The 17,760-nt window shown below is 57.6% G+C and overlaps 2 protein-coding genes across 7 annotated transcripts; one reads left to right on the top strand and one right to left on the bottom strand.

Annotated features, from left to right (window-relative positions):
• The first annotated feature begins 1,039 nt into the window (after positions 1 to 1,039).
• Positions 1,040 to 9,810, top strand: PLEKHH3 (pleckstrin homology, MyTH4 and FERM domain containing H3). Of its 5 annotated transcripts, none has more exons than XR_004524003.2 (13): positions 1,040 to 1,649; positions 3,659 to 3,714; positions 4,051 to 4,130; positions 4,229 to 4,420; positions 4,507 to 4,664; positions 4,776 to 4,896; positions 5,683 to 5,989; positions 6,575 to 6,782; positions 7,022 to 7,158; positions 7,451 to 7,583; positions 7,779 to 8,212; positions 8,517 to 8,708; positions 9,426 to 9,563. XR_004524003.2 is itself a non-coding variant. In XM_033848278.2 (13 exons), exons 1-13 carry the CDS (start codon positions 1,488 to 1,490, stop codon positions 9,597 to 9,599), a joined length of 2,370 nt encoding a protein of 789 aa, XP_033704169.1. In that variant the 5' UTR covers positions 1,040 to 1,487; the 3' UTR covers positions 9,600 to 9,810. The 5 variants fall into 5 exon arrangements, 4 of the variants coding, with proteins under 4 accessions (XP_033704169.1, XP_033704168.1, XP_033704170.1 ...); XM_033848278.2 differs by having other exon boundaries at positions 7,022 to 7,149; positions 7,779 to 8,237; positions 9,426 to 9,810; XM_033848277.2 differs by having other exon boundaries at positions 7,779 to 8,237; positions 9,426 to 9,810.
• An 885-nt stretch (positions 9,811 to 10,695) lies between these two features.
• LOC101326056 (tubulin gamma-2 chain) lies at positions 10,696 to 15,744 on the bottom strand. 2 transcript variants are annotated; one of them, XM_033848285.2, is made up of 11 exons: positions 15,475 to 15,744; positions 15,071 to 15,183; positions 14,699 to 14,866; positions 14,331 to 14,399; positions 13,912 to 14,027; positions 13,384 to 13,510; positions 12,278 to 12,364; positions 12,028 to 12,177; positions 11,460 to 11,612; positions 11,215 to 11,376; positions 10,696 to 11,091 (listed from the first exon to the last, which is right to left on the bottom strand). In XM_033848285.2, exons 1-11 carry the CDS (start codon positions 15,521 to 15,523, stop codon positions 10,894 to 10,896), a joined length of 1,392 nt encoding a protein of 463 aa, XP_033704176.1. In that variant the 5' UTR covers positions 15,524 to 15,744; the 3' UTR covers positions 10,696 to 10,893. The 2 variants fall into 2 exon arrangements, with proteins under 2 accessions (XP_033704176.1, XP_033704178.1); XM_033848287.2 differs by having other exon boundaries at positions 13,912 to 13,991; positions 15,475 to 15,742.
• Between the last annotated feature and the right edge of the window lie 2,016 nt (positions 15,745 to 17,760).

The raw sequence follows: 17,760 nt of genomic DNA, 5'->3' as shown, positions 1-17,760 counted from the left end.
CTGGCCTGTCGTCCCCGCCCTGTCCCGCCGCGCCCAGCTCCGGCTAGCCTTCCTTCTCGGAGTCTCCGGCGGCTGAGACCAAGAACCACGGCTTCCAGGGGCCAGGATCCAGGGAAGTCCCGGACACAGAGCCGATCTTCAAAGGGTCCCACACGCCAGTCACTGGGGGCCAACCTGGAACCCTCCACCAGTGATCTCAGGAATCGCCGCTGAGTCAGCAACGCACGCGCGCGCCCGCGGTCGCCCTGGCCCCGCCCCTCCTCTGGCCCCGCCCCGTCCGCTTGGAGCCTTGGTTAACCCCTTCCTACACAGAACCGCGGGATAGTCACCCTGAGGAGACTCCACTCCATTCGAAGACCACGGAATTCCCTAGAATCCGAAGTCACTCTCCCAACTGGAGTTCAGTGAGCTGTGCGCTCTACATTAGATTTTATTTCCGGCCTTGGTCTGCACTCTCCCAGAGTCTCTTCCTCAGCTTCTTCACCTCAAGAGGAGGTGACTCAGATCGCGGAACTGGACTCCTTCATCCAGCGGCGGAGGGCTACCTCTAGGGCTGTGCTTGGCGCAGGTAGCTAAGGCGCTTTCCTTTCTCTGGAACCCTGAGACGAGACAGGGGTGCAGAGGGCAGCAGTCGGAGCCCTTCTCTATGCCCTATGGGCACTTTGTTCTCCAAAGCTCCTGCTCGAGTGCTTTTAATTTGTTGGTTGGTGAGCCAAGAGTTAAAACAAGAGCCTGAAGGCGGGCTTCCGTGACGTCCCTAGCAGTCCGTGTCCGACCTCCGAAGCGGGGGCGTGGCTAACATCGCATTGCCCCCTCCCTCCTTATTCCCCTGCCCCTCCCCGCTGTCACCAAGCCAGGGACACATGATGCAACCCGCCGCGGTTTCAGTAGCTTGATTGGTGGCCGCGCCCGGCGCCAGGCACAGGGATTGGGCAGAGGAGGCTGTGACGAAAACTGGACACAGCCCTGTAAAGAAGGGAGGAGAGAAAGAAGGGGGGGGGCCGAAGGGGAGGGGGTTGGGGAGGCGGGGTCCCGGCACTGTGCTCGCGCCCCTAGCGCGCCAGTCCCGGGGCTGCAGGGAGCGCAGCGCGCTCGGCCCGGGCCCCGGCCACCGGACGCCCTACCGGACACGACCCTCCCTGGAGCTTGGACAACTGCCCACCTCGGACACTGCACCGGACACTGCCCCCCACAGGGCTGGACACTACAACGGACACTACTTCCCAGCTCCGGACATTGCTCCCTCCTCCCCCACCCCCGCTTCCCCCCTCCCCCTCCGGGGGCCCAGACTCTGAGCCCCCCGCAGGCTCTAGCTAGCGACCCCTTGCACCCCAGAGCCAGACACCGCCTCCTCCCAGTCCCCCTCTCCCTTTCCCTCCTCCCTCCTCATCTTTCCCCCCGCTCGGGTCGGAGCCCCGCCAGTTTCTCCGACCCCCTGCAGCTCGGCCCCGGCTGCCCGCACCCCAATCCCCCGGCTGCTCGCCCGGATGCCTCTCCCCGGGGGATTGTGGTGGCTCCTCTGCTGCCGTCGAGGCTTTACTCTTCTGCACCGGGACTACGGGGACGGCGAGCTTAGCGGGGACGGGGACGAAGACGAGGACGAGGAGACCTTTGAGCTACGGACCCCGAGTCCAGCGGGCGGCGGGAGGGTAAGTCCCGGGGGGTTTGAAGCCTTGTCTCAATCCCTCTCACTACAACCGGCCGTCACGCCTGATCCTGCTCCAGACTCGAGCCAAGCGCCGTGCTCTTGCGGGCTGGGGACTCGGGAGACGTTTTTGCCTGGGGGCCAGAAGACCCCGAGAGCTCAAGCAGCAGCCCGCCTCGGGATGTGCCTGTGGGCCTCGCGCAGCACGCTGGGCGCTGTCCACCTGCTGGGGGCCCTGAGGCAGGGGAGGCGTCACGCCTGGCCCGACCTGGCCCAGCCTCTCCCTTCCCCGCTGGGCCCGCGTCCCATCCCGTCTCCTTCCGCCTCCGCCAGCGCCGAGGAATGTGGCGAGGCCGGCTGGGCGGCTCGGACACCTGGGTCCGCTCCGCTTCCAATTCATGAGCACTGAGCGCTGGGCCCAGATGCGGGAGTTCCCGCCGCGGGGACCTGGGCAAGGGGAAGCAGGCATCCTCAGACTGGGGTCCGTGGCGTGGACACCATGGAGAGGGAGTTGGGGGCCACAACTCTCCGAGGACCCCTCATCATTACCCTGACACTCAGGGCCTCCCTGATGAGGCTCCTGGGGAATCCCTGAGGGAATGGTGAGGGACACTCGGCTCCCGGGTTTTGTCGAATCTCCCCGTGGCGAAACTGAGGCTCTATTGGTGTGGGAGACCATCATCCCCTGACGTCCCCTCTCTGATGCCCCTGCACGCCAGCAAGCAAACTTCGGGCAACCAGACTCGCGTGTGCTGTGGCCTGGGTCAGGCTCCCTTCCCCCGCTCAGGGGTCCCCAGCAGGCCCGGTGGCTCAGTGCCCGGGTGGGGCGGGCTGCGCCGCTGGGGCCGGCGCCAGCACCTGGCGGAGGCGGAGGGCGGATAAATATAGAGGGGGGGCGGGGAGGGAGGGAATCAGGGGACTGCGATTAGGGGAGCTGGTCTAAGAGAGGGGTCAGCACCTGCCCTTATGGTGGTGTGGCTGAGAGCCCCTCTCAGACCCTCCAGAAGATAAGAGGATCTGTGCCCCCGAAGGCACAGGACCCAGGCGTCCCCAAGGTTCCAGCCTGAGCAGGGTCGGCTTTGTGAACCACTGCCATTGCCTCCCTCATGCTCCACCTCCACCACCGCCCCCCTCCTCGGAGCTTGGGGACAGGTGTCCCTGGCCCCCTTCCCCCACCTCCCCCTCCTGACTTTAGCTGCCTGGATGCAATGGGACCATGGCACAGTTCCCGCCTGACCTGGCTCCTGGCAGGGTTTTAGGCCTTTCTTAGACCCCAGTCTACAGTAGGAGTTCCAGGGCACAGGGAGTGTGGTAGGGGGAGGGCAAGATCCGGGACTGTACCTCCCAAGGAGAGTATTCTTCAGCCTGGCCTGAGCCCCAGCCAAAGGACAGCGTCTTTACTTCCTACTGAGTTTCAGGGGTCCCTGTGGGAGGGTATAAGAAGCTCTTGGAGAAAGTCCTATACCGAAAGGGTCCCTCTTCCCTTCCTTCACCTCCGTGCCTACTGCCTGCCTGCCAGCCTGAACGCCCGCCAGCCAATGAAGGGAGGTGAGGAGGAGGGGGTGACTTCGACTGCCAGAGCAAGAAAGGACTTCATCCACCTCTCCCTCTTCACAGATGGGAACCTAAGGCCCAAAGACTCGAACGGGCTTGCCAGGGCTCCTCAGCAAGTTTGCAGATCCGAGTTAGCGGTTGAGCCGGTGTTAGAACCCAGGTCTCCTGACTCTCTGCCCAGTGCTTTTTCTACTCCACCCCGACACCTGATTGCCTCTTTAAAGAGTCACAGAGACCAGGCGAGAGTCTTGGCTTTTTAGCTTGGGCTGTTCTATAGAGACTGGTGGAAGGGGCTAGCCCAGTGGCTTCATTCAGCTCGCTCGGTCACAGTCACAGTCACAGTCACCATCCCACTCCTTGATTCCCCAATCCTCTGAGCAGGACTGTCCTGGGCCAGAAGCCACTGGCATCCTGCGAGGAGGGTTCTTAGCCTGAGGGCCGCCCTGCCTGTTTCCCCAGGGCCCCCTGGATGTGACGCTGACTCAGCCTGGGAGGAGCGGTCCAGTCTCAGACAGGTGAACTCAGCCCCTGCGTCCCATGGTCTGGGACCCCCATGTTCACCGGCTTCCCTCCCGCGGTTGTGCAATAAGGGAAAGGCCTTACGCCGGACGCTGTGGTTTGGCCGGGGTCCCGGGGGGCGGTCCGGCTGGGGGCGCGGGGAGGAAGGGGGGGTTCAGGCTATTTCTGGTGCGAGGTCAGAACGGCCCAGCAGTTCCCACAGCCTGGGGGAGGGGTGCCCAGCCCGGGGAGTAGGCACCCCTCGCTGTCTGGGGAGCCCTTAGAGAGGAGCCTCCTGGAGGCGGGGTGCAGGACCGGCAGGCTTGCCCAAACCTCGCTCCCTTCTTGCCCAGGCTGCAAAGCTGGGAGGAGACACGGAGCCTCATCCCGGAGAAGGGGCCGTCAGAAGACGACCCAGACGTCGTCGTGAAAGGTGGGGATCCACCTCATGCGCTCTAGAGGCCCCAATCCCAATCCTCCACGGGATAATGTCTTCTCCTGCCGATCCCCTTTCCCTCTTTCTCCCCGCAGGTTGGCTGTACCGCGAGCCCCGCGGAGGAGGGGCGCGGCCCTGGTTGCCCCCGCGCCGAGCCTGGTTCGTGCTCACCCGGGACTCCTTGGACCAGTTCAGCAGCAGCGGGAAGGGGGCGCGGCGCCTCGGGAGCCTCGTGCTCACCAGCCTGTGCTCGGTGACCGGCCCTGAGCGCAGGCCCAAGGAGACCGGTGAGACCTCATGGGGATTCTCCTACCTCCCTAGGTAGCTGCCCCAGCCAGCCCTGATTGACCTCCGCGGCCTCTCTTTCCCCCAGGTCTGTGGTCAGTGACCGTGTCTGGCCGGAAGCATAGCGTCCGGCTCTGCTCGCCCCGCCAGGCTGAGGCAGAGCGCTGGGGGGTGGCGCTGCGCGAAGTGATAGCCTCTATGGCGCCGCTGGAGACCCCCACCCAGCTGCTGCTCAGGGACATTCAGGTGCGAGGGAGGGAACTCCATGGACAAAGAGGAGGGTGGTGGACCCATCAACTTTCTGGGTTCATGGTGAGCCCCCTTCTCCATCACTTTGATCATTTCCATGGCCTCTAGGAGAGTTATGGGGACCCGGAAGCTGTGGCCCTTATTTACAGACGGAACCCAATTCTGAGGCACACTAGTGGGGCCCTGTATGCCCCACTCCTGCCCCTGCCCTACGGAGTCAGTGCCCCAGGTGAGTGTTGCCATGGCCCAAGTCCCTTGGATGGGGAATCTGAATGCCTCACCTGATAGGGATCTAGGAGTCCTCAGGGGGCCTACCCAGCCCCTCATTTTTCAAAGGATGAAGATGAAACCAGAAGCTGAGCAGACTGGTACCCAAGGTAGAGGGGGAGGAAAGCCAGCACAGAAAGTAAAGGCTCCCTTTGACCACCTTCTCTGGATCTCATTCTGACTATTGATGTTCCTTCATGAGTTTTTTACACTCTCTATTTTGTTCTTTCATTATACTCTCAACACCATGGCATACTGCCTTTACAAGTGGTGGAAAAGCCACCACCTTGGGAGAATGTGCTGACCTCATTTAGTTATACTTCTCCCCAAAAGGGAATAGTGACAGGCCCAGGTCCTCAAGCTAGAGGATTAAGGGGAGCTGGGAGAAGAACCCTGGTTTTCTGACTCGCGGTCCAACCTGTTTTCTGGCCCATGGTGATAGCTGTCGGTACAATTACAGAATCTGAAGGTTGACCCTGTGTCCTTATAGTCCATCCATCCAAGCTACTAACTCAAAGTGCAGCCTTAGGGGATCTGGAGGGGGAGATTCCCGGGAGGCAGGGGTTGAATTTGGCTCTGTGGGGACGATTGCTTTCCCTTCACTCTTCCTGTCCTTCGCACTCTCCCCTCCTTGCCACCCCTGTCCCCTTACACTCCCTCTGACCTTCCCCTGGTTCACACCTTCCTCCCAGGGCCCAGCTCTGTGTCCCCTCTCCAAACCGTCCCTCCGCCCCCGCCGTCCCCGCAGGTCCGGGCTACGCTCCCTTGCGCGAGGAGGCGGTGCGGCTGTTCCTGGCGCTGCAGGCCCTGGAGGGGGCGCGGCGCCCCGGGCCCCTGATGCAGGGTGTGCTCCAGACCTGCCGGGACCTGCCTGCGCTCCGAGATGAGCTCTTCCTGCAGCTGGCTAAGCAGACCTCGGGCCCCGCAGGCCCCCCCGGGCCTCCAGCCACCCAAGACCCCGCGGCCCTGCGGTACTGGCAGCTCCTCACTTGCATGAGCTGTACCTTCCGGCCTGGTGGGCCTGTACGGGGGCACCTCCTGGGGCATCTGGAGAGGTGAGAGGGGAGGCGTGGGGCTAAGGCCAAGGCAAGGGAGCTAAGGGGCTGGAAAAGAATGGCAGGTCTTTCCAAAGAGTTTGGCAGATGGAGAACTTGGACCCAGACAAGGGAAGGGACTTGCCCCAAGGTCAGGGCTCTGCTAACATGCATAGTGCCTTTGTGGGAATTACAAGATCATACACCACTTGCGGGCAGAGGAATTACAAAAAGCCTCCCGCTTTGGGCAGCAGAATTATTAAAAGGCTGTTTTTCTCGGAGCTGATGCAGTCCAGCGCCAGGGCTTTTAGGTTGGAAAGAGGAATGCGGCTGGAGTTTGGATTTCAACCCAAAGGAGGATCATGGAAACTTTGGGAAGTGGGAGGAGGCAGTAAGGAGAAAGCTGCCAGGGGCCTTAGAAAGTAATTCTGCTCCATACAGAGCATCAGGGTAGATTCAGAAGAGCTGGCCACGCTGCCTTCAAGGAACTTAGAGTTGGAGGGGAGGGAATCGGCGAGGCGAAATAAACTATAAAGTAAGAAGGCAATAGGGTGGAGGTGAAGGAAAGCCCTTGGAGCACTGACTCTCCAGTTCTCCCTAACCCAGGACTGAGCAGGCGCTTCCGGACTCGGAACTGGCGGAATATGCGCGCTTCATACGAAAAGCGCTGGGCCGGACGCGCGGCCGGGAGCTGGTGCCCTCGCTGGCAGAGATTTCCGCGCTGAGCCGACGGCAGGAATTGTTGTGCACCGTGCACTGTCCGGGGGGTGGTGCCTGCCCTGTGGCCATAGACTCCCACACCACGGCGGGAGAGGTAAGACCACAGAGAAAACCCCTGAAACCTCAGCCTTCCTCCCAGCTTCCCATGCCTGGCTCTGCTGGTGCCTGGGCCTTAGGGTTTGCCCGAGTCTGAGAGTCATCAGTTGGGTAACGGCTGTGTGTGGCGGGACTAAGAGACCTGAAAGACCCCTCCAGTTGGACCCCTCCAGAAGTACTGGCAAGACCCTTGCGCGGTCTGGGTCTGACTTTCCTCTTATGTTCTCACTCCTCCAGGTTGCTCGAGAGCTGGTGGGGCGGCTGGGCTTGACCCGGAGCCGCAATGCATTCGCGCTGTACGAGCAGCGAGGGCCCCAGGAGCGAGCCCTGGCCGGGGGGACTCTCGTGGCCGACGTGCTCACCAGGTTTGAGAAGTAAATGTCCAGCCCCAGCCCTGCTCTCCGTTAGCCTATTCGCCTCTCGGCTTCGGTCAATCCCTAAGCAAACGTTTACCGAGCGCCTGCCACTTGCCCGGCACAGTCAATTTCACTGGTTCACAGACGGATTCTTGTCCGCCGGCGGTTTGCAGTCTGGCTTCAAGGCTTGCCTCCTCAGTCCATTCCGCCCGGGCCCCGCCCCAAACATCTGGCCCCGCCTTTTTCCCCTGGGCCCGCGCCTTGGGGGCCCCTGCTTCCCGGACACATCGCGGCGTTCTTTATTCTGCAGCTTGGCGGTGGAGGAAGCCGGGCTGGAGGACCCGCCGGACTCCGGATGGAGACTGTGTCTGCGTCTTCACGGACCTCTGCACCCTGAGGGACTGTCCTCAGACGGTCACGAACTGCCCTTCCTCTTTGAGCAGGTGAGGATCTCTGGCATTCACGCCCAGCGAAGACCCGCGAGCCTGAACCCCTCCGTTTCTGGGCCATCGCATTTCGTCGTTATGGCAACCCCGGGGGAGGCGGTGCTCGAACCCAGACCTCAGGTTCCACACCCCTAGGTGTCTTCGAGACGGTACCCCGCCGCTCCCGCGCTGATGACCCCTGCCTCCCCGTAGGCTCAAGCTCTGCTGCTGCGCGGCCGTCCGTCCCCGCCCGACGACACGCTGCGCGCCCAGGCGGCGCTGCGCCTGCGGAGCCTGCACCGAGACTTCTCCCCGCGGGCGCCTCTGCCGCGCCTGGACCGCTTGCTGCCCACCTCGGCCCCGCCGCGTGAAGACCCTCTCCGCCCGGTGCCCAGGCCTCCCCGCTCCGCCGCCCTGCTGGCCGGGGCAATCTGGAGTCCGGCCCTGGCCAAGAGGCGGGCGGAGCGGGCCCGGCGCGGCGGGGCCGGCCGCACGGCGGGAAGCGTGGCCCGCGAGGGAGGAGGTGGCGCCGGCACAGCGGCTGCTGTGCTGGGAGGCTGGAAGCGGCTACGGGGCATGGGCCGAGCTGAGGCCATGGCTGCCTACCTGGCTCTGGCGGCGCAGTGTCCAGGGTTCGGCGCTGCTCGGTATGACGTTCTGGAGCTGAGCACGGTGAGGGGGAGAAGGGAGAGGGGGACTCTGGCGGCCCGAGCCCCACACCTTTGCCCCAGAGCCATAGGCCCCCATTGTGGGTCACTTCACTCCCTACACCCAGCACAGCTGCCCATTCTCAAACCCCAGGAGTCACTGGCCCTGGGGCCCTCACCTCTGTGGAGCTGTGGATTATGGGGGGGGGACCAGGAAACTTCTTGCTCACAGCCATCTCCCCACACCAAAAATAATGCTGCAGGGTCCCCTCCTTCCACCCTGACTCTGCCTGTCTGTCCGCAGGAGCCTGGTGGGGGCGCTCCACAGAAGCTATGCCTGGGCCTGGGAGCCAAGGCCATGTCCCTCTCCCGACCGGGTGAGACACAGCCCGTTCACAGTGTCAGCTATGGCCGTGTGGCCGCCTGCCAACTAATGGGCCCCCACACCCTGGCATTGAGGGTGGGAGAGAGCCAGCTCCTCCTGCAGAGTCCCCAGGTGAGTGGGAAGAGGGGGTAGAAGGAGGAAGGAAGGGAAAGGATGTCAAGAAACATTTATTAAGCATTGAGCATGGGCCAGGTACAGCTCTAGACCCTGGGGATCCAACAGTGATCAAAGACAAACTAAAGGAGCTTACATCAGAGCCAGCGATCAGACACTAAAGGAATCAAAGACTTTTTTTCTTTTTTTTTTTTCTAATTTTTTTGGCCACACCAGGTGGCATGCGGGATCTTAGTTCCCTGACCAGGGATGGAACCCAGGCCCCCTGCAGTGGAAGTGTGGAGTCTCAGCCACTGGATAGCCAGGGAAGTCCCCTCAAAGACTACTTAAAACAGTGACAAATGCTATGAAGGAAAGGGTAGTGAGACAGGAGGTGATTGGAGGGGGCCATAGCATTAGGTAGGACGGTCAGGAAAAGATACGCAACAACAGTGACACTTAAGCTATTAGCCAAAGGAAGATCTGCGGGCACAGCATTCCAGGTAGAGGGACTTGCAAGTGCAAAGGCCCTGAGTTGAGAATAACCTTAGGATATTATAGGAGCAGAAAGAAGCAAGTATGGTTGGCACATTGTGAGTGAGGGAGAGTGATGATGAGGAAGGAAAGATTGTAGGGGGCAGCTCATGTAAGGCCTTGGGAAGGAGCCTGGGTGGAGGTTAAGAAAAAGGAGAACCCAGTGGCCCCTTGTGTACTCTGACCTCTGCCCTCCCTTAGGTGGAAGAGATCATGCAGCTGGTGAATGCCTACTTGGCCAACCCCTCCCCTGCGAGGCCCAGCAGTAGTCCTCCTCCATGCCAAGACCTGCCAGACACCTCCCCTCCCAGCCAGCACCCGGGCCTGGACGAGCCCCAGGGACAGTCTGGCTGTTTGGGGCAGCTGCAGGACTGAGCTTGCCAAGAGGTCATGACCTCCCTCTTGCCTCCATCCTGGACTTGGACTGCTCTGCGATTTCAGGGAACCATGGACCCTTTTGGCCCTGCAGGGACAGGGCACACCCCACACCCAAGGGCTGCAATGGGTACAGACAATTTTCTAGTTTGTTTCTTAATTTATTTGTAGAAGAGAAGACACACACACAAAAATTCCTTATTTACACAAACCTTTGCTGCTGTGGGAGTGTTGTCAGTGGGACAAGGTGGAGCCCCAGAGCTCAGAGCTCCACCTCCGGGGATGCCCACACTCTGGCCTTTTACCAGCACTGAGGGGAGTCTGAACACCGCAGGGCTCCACCCTCCGTGACCTTCTGGATTTCACCTCCTCCTGGCCCGTAGGCTGCCCTAGGGTGGTGGGGGGGGGGGCAGGCAAGAGGACAGTTTTGGAAGCTGGCAATCACCCTTCTTCCACCGAGTGGCATAGGGGTGGCCTCTTGGCATCCCTGAGGCCCGAGGACAGTGAGTCATCAGGACTGACACTACCCAGTCCTACTCTGGTGTCCAGCTTCTGGGTCTTGGTTGGGTCCATCTTTAATGTGCCCACTGCTTTGGGACTGGAACGGAAGAAGCTTGGGGCAGGATCAGACCCAAGAGCTTCTCTGGCACAGATAAAGAATTTATCAGGATGGGCTCAGCCCTACTTTTATCAGATTGGGCTGAATTAGATCGACTCCTGAGGATCTAATCGCCTTGTGCCTGGGAATAGAGTCTTGGCTTTCCTGACCCGCTCAGAATGCTGCAGGCCGTCCTTCAGTAGCCTCTGCCCTGAGTGGAGGAGGCTGGGGCACTATGGGCAATACTGATCCACCCTGGGGCAGGAGCTTAGGCACTGAGGAGACAGCAGGCATCAGTAATCCTCTATAGTCTTGAGAGTAGGACTGGCTCCAGAGCAGCTTGGTTCTAGGTAAGGGATGCTCATGGAAACAGCGGACACACAAAGACCGGGACTCAGCTAGAGCAGGTAAAGGCCACCCTACCGACATATGCCTGGGAACTGTGGGGCACCAGGGAGATACTTTTATCATCCCCCATATTCACAGACCAAGCCTGACTCTACTCACAGTGCAGCTTTATTACTTTATTAGAGCTAAATAAGCATATCAAGGGCCAGGCATGGAAGGGAGTAAGCAGGGCCGACTCCTGGGCTGAAGAAGAACCTAGAAAGGTTGTTGGTGAGGGGAATTTGGACCAGAGGGACCAGGCATGATGGGGGCTGTGCTTACTGTCCAGCGGGTGCAGTGGGGAGGAAGTCACTGCTCCTGGGTGCCCCAGGAGATGTAGTCTGGCCGCGTGGCTGCATGGTACTCGTCAATGAGCTCCTGCACGACCTCCCTGGACCTGTCCAGCTCGTCAAAGTTCTCCTTGAAGATGTCCTCCTTGCGGAACTGCTCCAGGAAGGCCTCCCGCTTCCGCAGCTTGTCATACTGCTGGCAGGAACTTTCAAAGAGCTGCAAGAGATGGAAATCTCCAGGAGCCAGTGCAAGATAAGGGGTTGGAATGGATCTGGGGGAGAATGAGGAAGGTGGCTAGTGGAAGAGAGTGGCCAAAGAAGACCAGGAGGCTAGGCTCACCGAGGAGATGCTGGTGTGGTTGGCCATCATGAGCCCGCTGACCCTGTGGGCAGAAGGCAGGTAGGGCGACTTTCTGGACAGGGCCACCTGGATGCTGGCTGGGCCCCAGGGGATGAAGTTGGCCAACTTCCGTTCCCGGATCCTCTGCAGGCTCTTGTGCACCTGGGGTGGGCACAGGAGTGGTGGTGGTAGCCTCTCCTCTACCCCTGTGGGCTCTGGGGGTAGAACGAAGGGGCCTCACCTACCTGGGTGGGGTCCACCTCCCCCTGGATGATGTTGAGGATGGCGATGTAGCAGTGGTTGGTCTGGCGATCCCGGCCCGTGGACACCATCACGTTCTTGGGCTGCAGGAGCCTCCTCATGACATCCAGGACCGTGGTCTTCCTCACGCTGGCCACCTGAGGGGACAGTGGCCACAGGGCAGGCCAGCACTCAGGGCACAGTCGAGAAACGCATGGACGGAGAGCAGCAGGCAACACACATCCCCGTCAGACGCGGGGTACTTTGGCCTCTGTGGGGAGTGTCCTTAGATTCAGGTCCACACTGAGCCTCTGCTGTGGGATCAGGGATCTCAGTCCTCCCGAGCTCAGCAAACCCATACCCTTGTGCAGCAGCATCAGCAGACCCCGTACAGCCCGGGCCCTGCAGGGAGCCCCAGGCAGAGGGAAGAGGAGAGCCAGTCAGCCAGGAGGTCGCCCAGCCTGTGCCAGTCCCTGAGCGCAGGGCCTCTGGGGGCTGCACGGGGCAGCTCCGGGTGCAGCAGGAAAAGAGAAAGGCAAGTCAGGGCCTGCTGGGCCTGCGGGCTGCTCTTACCGACTGGTCCGTGGTGAGGGGTGTGTAGCCGGTCATGAGGAAGTGCAGCCGTGGTGTGGGAATGAGCGAGGCGATGAGGCCGATGAGGTCGTTGTTCATGTAGCCGGGGTAGCGCAGGGTGGTGGTGCTGGCCGACATGATGGTGGACACCTGGGGACAGGGGTGCTGTGTCAAGGGCCTTGTCCTGGGAGGCCTCCCTTCCCCCGATGGCGGGGTTTCAGTCCAAAGGAGTCTAGGAGTGAGGGCTCACCAGCTGGTTGATCTGAGAGAAGGATGGGTTCTGGATGTGCAGGCGGTCTGTGGCAATCCGGTTCAGGGCTGTGTTGTCCAGCACCACCTGGGGGGACAGAAGAGGGTCACGGCACCTTTTTGAGGAGAAAGGGGGCAGAGAAATAAGTTATTTGCTTAGTCCGCCTCTAAACTCCAAAACTAGGAAGAAGTCCAAAACTAGGAAGTAGGTGTGCTAATTTAAAGGGCATGTACTGTCTCTGGGGCATCAGGAGACACGTTTCTACCACCCAGTGCATTAAACAAATATTTAATTGTCCAACATGTGCCAGGCATGGTGCCTAGAGAAACTATGGAGAGTAAAACAGGCATGGTCTTCCCCCTCACCACATCTATAGTCTAGAGGAGGGAGACCGACATTAAATATAAAACAACAGAAAAGTATAGTTATAGCCTGAAATATGCACAAAGGAATTTGACCTTGTCTGGGTGGTCAGGGAAGGTTTTGCTAAGAAAGTAACCCTTGGGCTGAGAATGTAAGCATGAGTAGGCATTAAACAGGCTAAGTGGAGCGGCTTCCCTGGTTGCACAGTGGTCAAGAATCCGCCTGCCAATGCAGGAGACAAAGGTTCGAGCCCTGGTCCGGGAAGATCCCACATGCCGTGAAACAACTAAGCCCGTGAGCCACAGCTACAGAGCCTGTGTGCCACAACTACTGAAGCTCGCGCACCTAGAGCCTGTGCTCTGCAACAAGAGAAGCCACCGCAATGAGAAGCCCACACACCACAACAAAGAGTAGCCCCGCTCGCTGCAACTTGAGAAAGCCCGTGCGCAGCAATGAAGACTCAACGCAACCAAAAATAAAATAAATTAGTTAATTAATTAAAGAAAGAAAAACAGGCTAAGTGGAGACACGTGGGGGCGTGTTATTCACTTTGCTGAGAGTCTTGCTGCCTAAAGGGACTATAAGAAACTTGGGATCAGGTCCTTATTTCATAATTTGGTCCACCAGGTATGGCTTTGTTGGTCCTCTGTTCTCTGGGCAAGGGCTTGGGAAGGGCAGGGTGTAGATGTCTCTCTGGTTTGGGGAGGTTGACCAAAGCCCCCACTCCCTCCTCGCATGCTCACCACACAGTCTGCATTCTGGGTCAGCCTTTTGAGCGTGAGCAGTGAGTTGTAGGGCTGGACCACCACATCACTCATCTCATCCTGGTTGGGAAACACTGAGTATGTCTGCACCAGCTTCTTGGGGTACCTGGGGGTAAGGAAGAGGGAAAGGGGAAGGTGACATAGTGAATTGGAAGGACTCTCATCACTGCCCATCTCTATCTTCTCTAGGGATAACAGGGGCCATTCCTTTCCAAGTGCCACCAACGTCTTATACAAAAGGGGTGAGGGCAGAACTGAGTCTTCAGAGCCTAGAAGCCAAAAAATATAAGCCTAAGGCATCAAACCTCATAGGTCCCCTTCTCCCCCTAGGCAAAACCCCCACCTGGGAGTTACTGCTTCCAAGATGTTCCCTGGGTGGCTCTGTTCCTACCTATGACTCAAAGGTGGTAGTGGCAGGCCTTCCAGTCCGAAAGAAAAAAGCGATAAAAAGGAAAGACATTACCCAGGGAAACAGGGCTAATGCCCTCTCCCCAAACACAGGCTTACCTGTCATTCAGTCGCTCTAAGAGGTAGGAACCCAGGCCAGAACCAGTTCCCCCGGCTATGGAATGACACAGCACGAAGCCCTGCAAGGGAGGGATGGAGAGGCAGCCTCCAGGGACCTGGCAGAGAGGCTTCAGGCTTGTGTCATTCCCCATTCCCAGCACGCTAATGTGTCAAGGCTTCCTCTATGTCCATCCAGACTGAGGCTCCTTGAGAAGGAAGGAGCTGATGCCATCCAGATTGGGATCTCCTTGAGGACAAGGACCGTACCTTATTTACCTCACTATCTCACATCTGATACTCAATGGAAGAGTTTTGAATTGAATTGCCCCCATCACACATCTGATCAGGCTACCTCCTGACCTTTCCCCAGCACTTTTCAGCTTCCTCCCCACCCCCACCCCCCAGGGGGGCAGCCTCACCTCTAGGCTGTCACTTCCATCTGCTTCTCGGTCTATGATGTCAAAGATGTCTTCATGGATTTTCTCACCCTGTATAGACACATGAGGAGGGAGGATGAGGATGAAATTTCTGGAAAGCATCTCTTTTCAGCACCAATAATTCTACTGTCGGACACTGCTGCCACCTCAAACAGAGGGCTATGTCCCTCCCCCAAGAAATGCTACTTTGCAGATGGTTTGCACAGTTTACATCAACCTCTCTCTGGCTGTCCCTCTTATCAGGGTAATACCCTTGTCTCTTGTCAGTGTGGTCAAATTCCCAGACTGCTTGGGCCTGCCTTGCCCCAGGAAGGGAACATCAAGAATCTCTGGGGTGGCCACCTGGATACCTGGGAGAATCCGCTGGCCCAGTTGTTGCCAGCTCCTCCTCCATGCTCTGACAGGTAGATGTTCTCTGGGTTGTAGAGCTTGGCATAGGGGGAATTGAGGATGGAATGGATCACCCGCGGCTCCAGGTCCAGCAGCACCGCCCTGGGGATGTAGTGCTCATCGTCTGCCTGTCGAGGGGAGTCCAGGATCGGGCCCAATAAGCTCGGGCCCACCCACTCCTCCAGTCCTCCCAACTCTGGCTCCTGCCTGCCCTCCCTCTTCAAGCCAGCCGCCCTGGCTCCTCTGCCCAGCGGGTTTCCAGTACCAAGCCACTGCCCTTCCCTTCAGGCCCCCTGGGCCACTACCGGCCCTGGCCAAGTCGCTGGGGGCACCTGGTAGAAAAAGACGTCCTTGCGGTCAGTGCCTTCGGTGGCGAATTCCTCCACGATGCCCTCGGGGCTGATACCATGCTCGGCGCACAGCTGTTTCCAGAACTCGAACCCAACTGGGGGGAGAGGAGAGACGCCTGGATCTGCTAGAGCCGTAAGGCCTCAGGAGCCCAGGGTGAGGCTCAGAGGCTGTCACTCTCAGAGGGTGGGCCCAAGACTCTGGGAGCCGTGACAGCCGGGGGCTGGAGGCAGGGCTCTCGGTCTGGGGTCCGGGGCTTGGTTCATCATGCGCAGTAGGGCAGGGGGTTCATGGAAAGGAAAGCGGGGGCTGGAGGATGCGAAGCACTTGGGTGGGACCCGAAGGGGCAGAACCGGAGACTGGCTGGGCCCGGCGATCGTTCGCTCACTCTGGTTGCCGCACTGGCCCAGTTGCAGGGTGATGATCTCCCGGGGCATTGCTTTTCAGACGAGGGCGCGCCAGCCCGTCCGGGCCCAGCGGGAGTCACGGCAGGGACTAATGCCTGGCAGCTGGACGCGCAGGACGTGGGGAGCGCGCGCTCTCTTCGGCTTTTGACGCGGATGCTCGGTCTGCGCGTGTGCAGTGCGGGCCTCCCCTCGGCCGGCGGCCGCGGAGCCCAACCTGGGCATCTTCTCCCCCACAGTTGCAGCTGGAATTCCGCACAGGCGCAGAGTGAGGCCACGCCCCTCCTGCCCACCCACCCCAGCTCCGCGTCTGCGTAGTGAGACTTGCCAGGCCGCGGGGTAGCGACTGGGTGTGGGGGAGGGGAGGGGAGGGGAGGGGCGATTCAGGTGTCTGGAGTCAGCCGCGCTTCACAGGTAGGTGAGTGGTTCTGCCCTCTCTGCTAGGTAGAGGGGCTGGATTCAAGCCAATTTTCTTCTTTTAAATTTCTATTTTTAAATTAAAGGTACCTAACAAAATTTACCATTTTAACCATTTTAAACTACAATTCTGTGGGATTAAGTACATACACATTCTGCAACTGTCACCACCATTCATCTCCAGAACTGTCACCTTCCCAAGCTGAAACTGTACCCCTTGAACAGTAACCCCGCCCCCATCGCCATTCTACTTTCTGTCTCTACGAATTTGACTACTCTAAGTAACTCATATAAGTGGAATCACACCGTTTTGTCCTTTTGTGTCTGTCTAATTTCATTTAGCATAATGTCATCAAGGTTAGTCCATGTTACAGAATATATCAGAATTTTATTCCTTGTTAAGGCTGTATAATATTCTGTTGTATGCATATACCACATTTTGTGTTTAATCCATCCATCCATGGACACTGGAGTTGCTTCCACCTATTAGCTATTGTGAATAATGCTGCTATGAACATGAGTGTACAAATATCTGTTTGACTGCCTACTTTCAGTTCTTCTGGGTATATGCCCAGAAGCGGAATTGCTGGATCATAGGATAATTCTGTTTACTTTTTTTGAGGAATTGCTATACCATTTTCCACAGTGGGTGCACCATTTTACATTCCCACCAGCAATGCACAAGAGTTCCAAATTCTCCACATCCTTGCCAACACTTGTTACTTAAAAAAGAAAAAAGTAGACATCTTCGTGAATGTGAAGTGGTATCTCATTGTGGTTTCTATTTTATTTTAAATTAAAAAATGTTAAATATACAAGCATGATTTTGTATTTTTACTATATATTTTTTTGTTTTGAAATTTTACATAAATGGTACCAGAGTGTGATATCCTTTTGTAACCTGGTTTTCCCACCCTACATTAGATTTTGTGATTTAGCCATGTTGACACATGTAGATTTATTTCATTCCTTTTAACTGCTTCAAAGTATTTCATTGGATGAATAAAACCAGTCTATTCTATTTCCATACAGGGCCAGTTAGATTGTCTCCACTATTCTCTCTTACATCAAGTGAGTACAGGACTCGTCCACTTGTGAATGTGAAGGAAAATATCTCTACCAAGGAGATAGCAGCTTCAACTTTACAAGGTTTGGCATATTTTTTCCTAGATGGTTGTACCAATTTACACTTTTACTAGCAACATAATTCTCATTTCTCTATACTCAGTTCCACACGCGTTATCAGATCTTAATTTTTGTCAATCCCACAGATGCTTAATGGGATCTCATGGTTGTAACTTCCAGTTATGATCACAAGTAAAGTCGATTCCATTTTCTTTTGTAACTGACCTTCTGGAATTGCCTGTTCATTTCCTTTGCCCATTTTGTTTTTCTATTGAGCTGTTTCTCTTAGACATTTTAAGATATTGTACGAATTTCTTCTCGGTTGTATGGGTTGCAAATATTATGGGGTCTATGGCTTGTCTTTACACTTTGCGTGTGATGTCTTTTGCCTTAGAGACGATTTTCATTTTAATGTAGACAAAGGTATCCATCTCTTCATTTACATTTTGCACGTTTTAGACCTTGTTAAAGGAACTGTCCCTTCTCCCACTATTATAAAGCTGTCCTTCTGTGTTTTCTTCCCAAAGCCCCATAGTAGTTGTGCTTGTTTCCTGTAGGTCTTTAGTGCATCTGGAACCTATTTGGAGGCCTGCTGTAAGATAGGGATCTACTTTATCTTTTCCATATGGATGGCCAATTGTCTCTGAACCAATCATGGCAGCGTCGGTGCAGTCCGCCCTCACCCCCACCCCAAACTTCCAAGCACCCGCTCCGACCTGGGCCGGCTT

This window comes from Tursiops truncatus, chromosome 20, assembly GCF_011762595.2.
Source record: "Tursiops truncatus isolate mTurTru1 chromosome 20, mTurTru1.mat.Y, whole genome shotgun sequence".
NCBI lineage: Eukaryota > Metazoa > Chordata > Mammalia > Artiodactyla > Delphinidae > Tursiops > Tursiops truncatus.
This window is presented reverse-complemented; position numbering and strand designations above follow the sequence as displayed.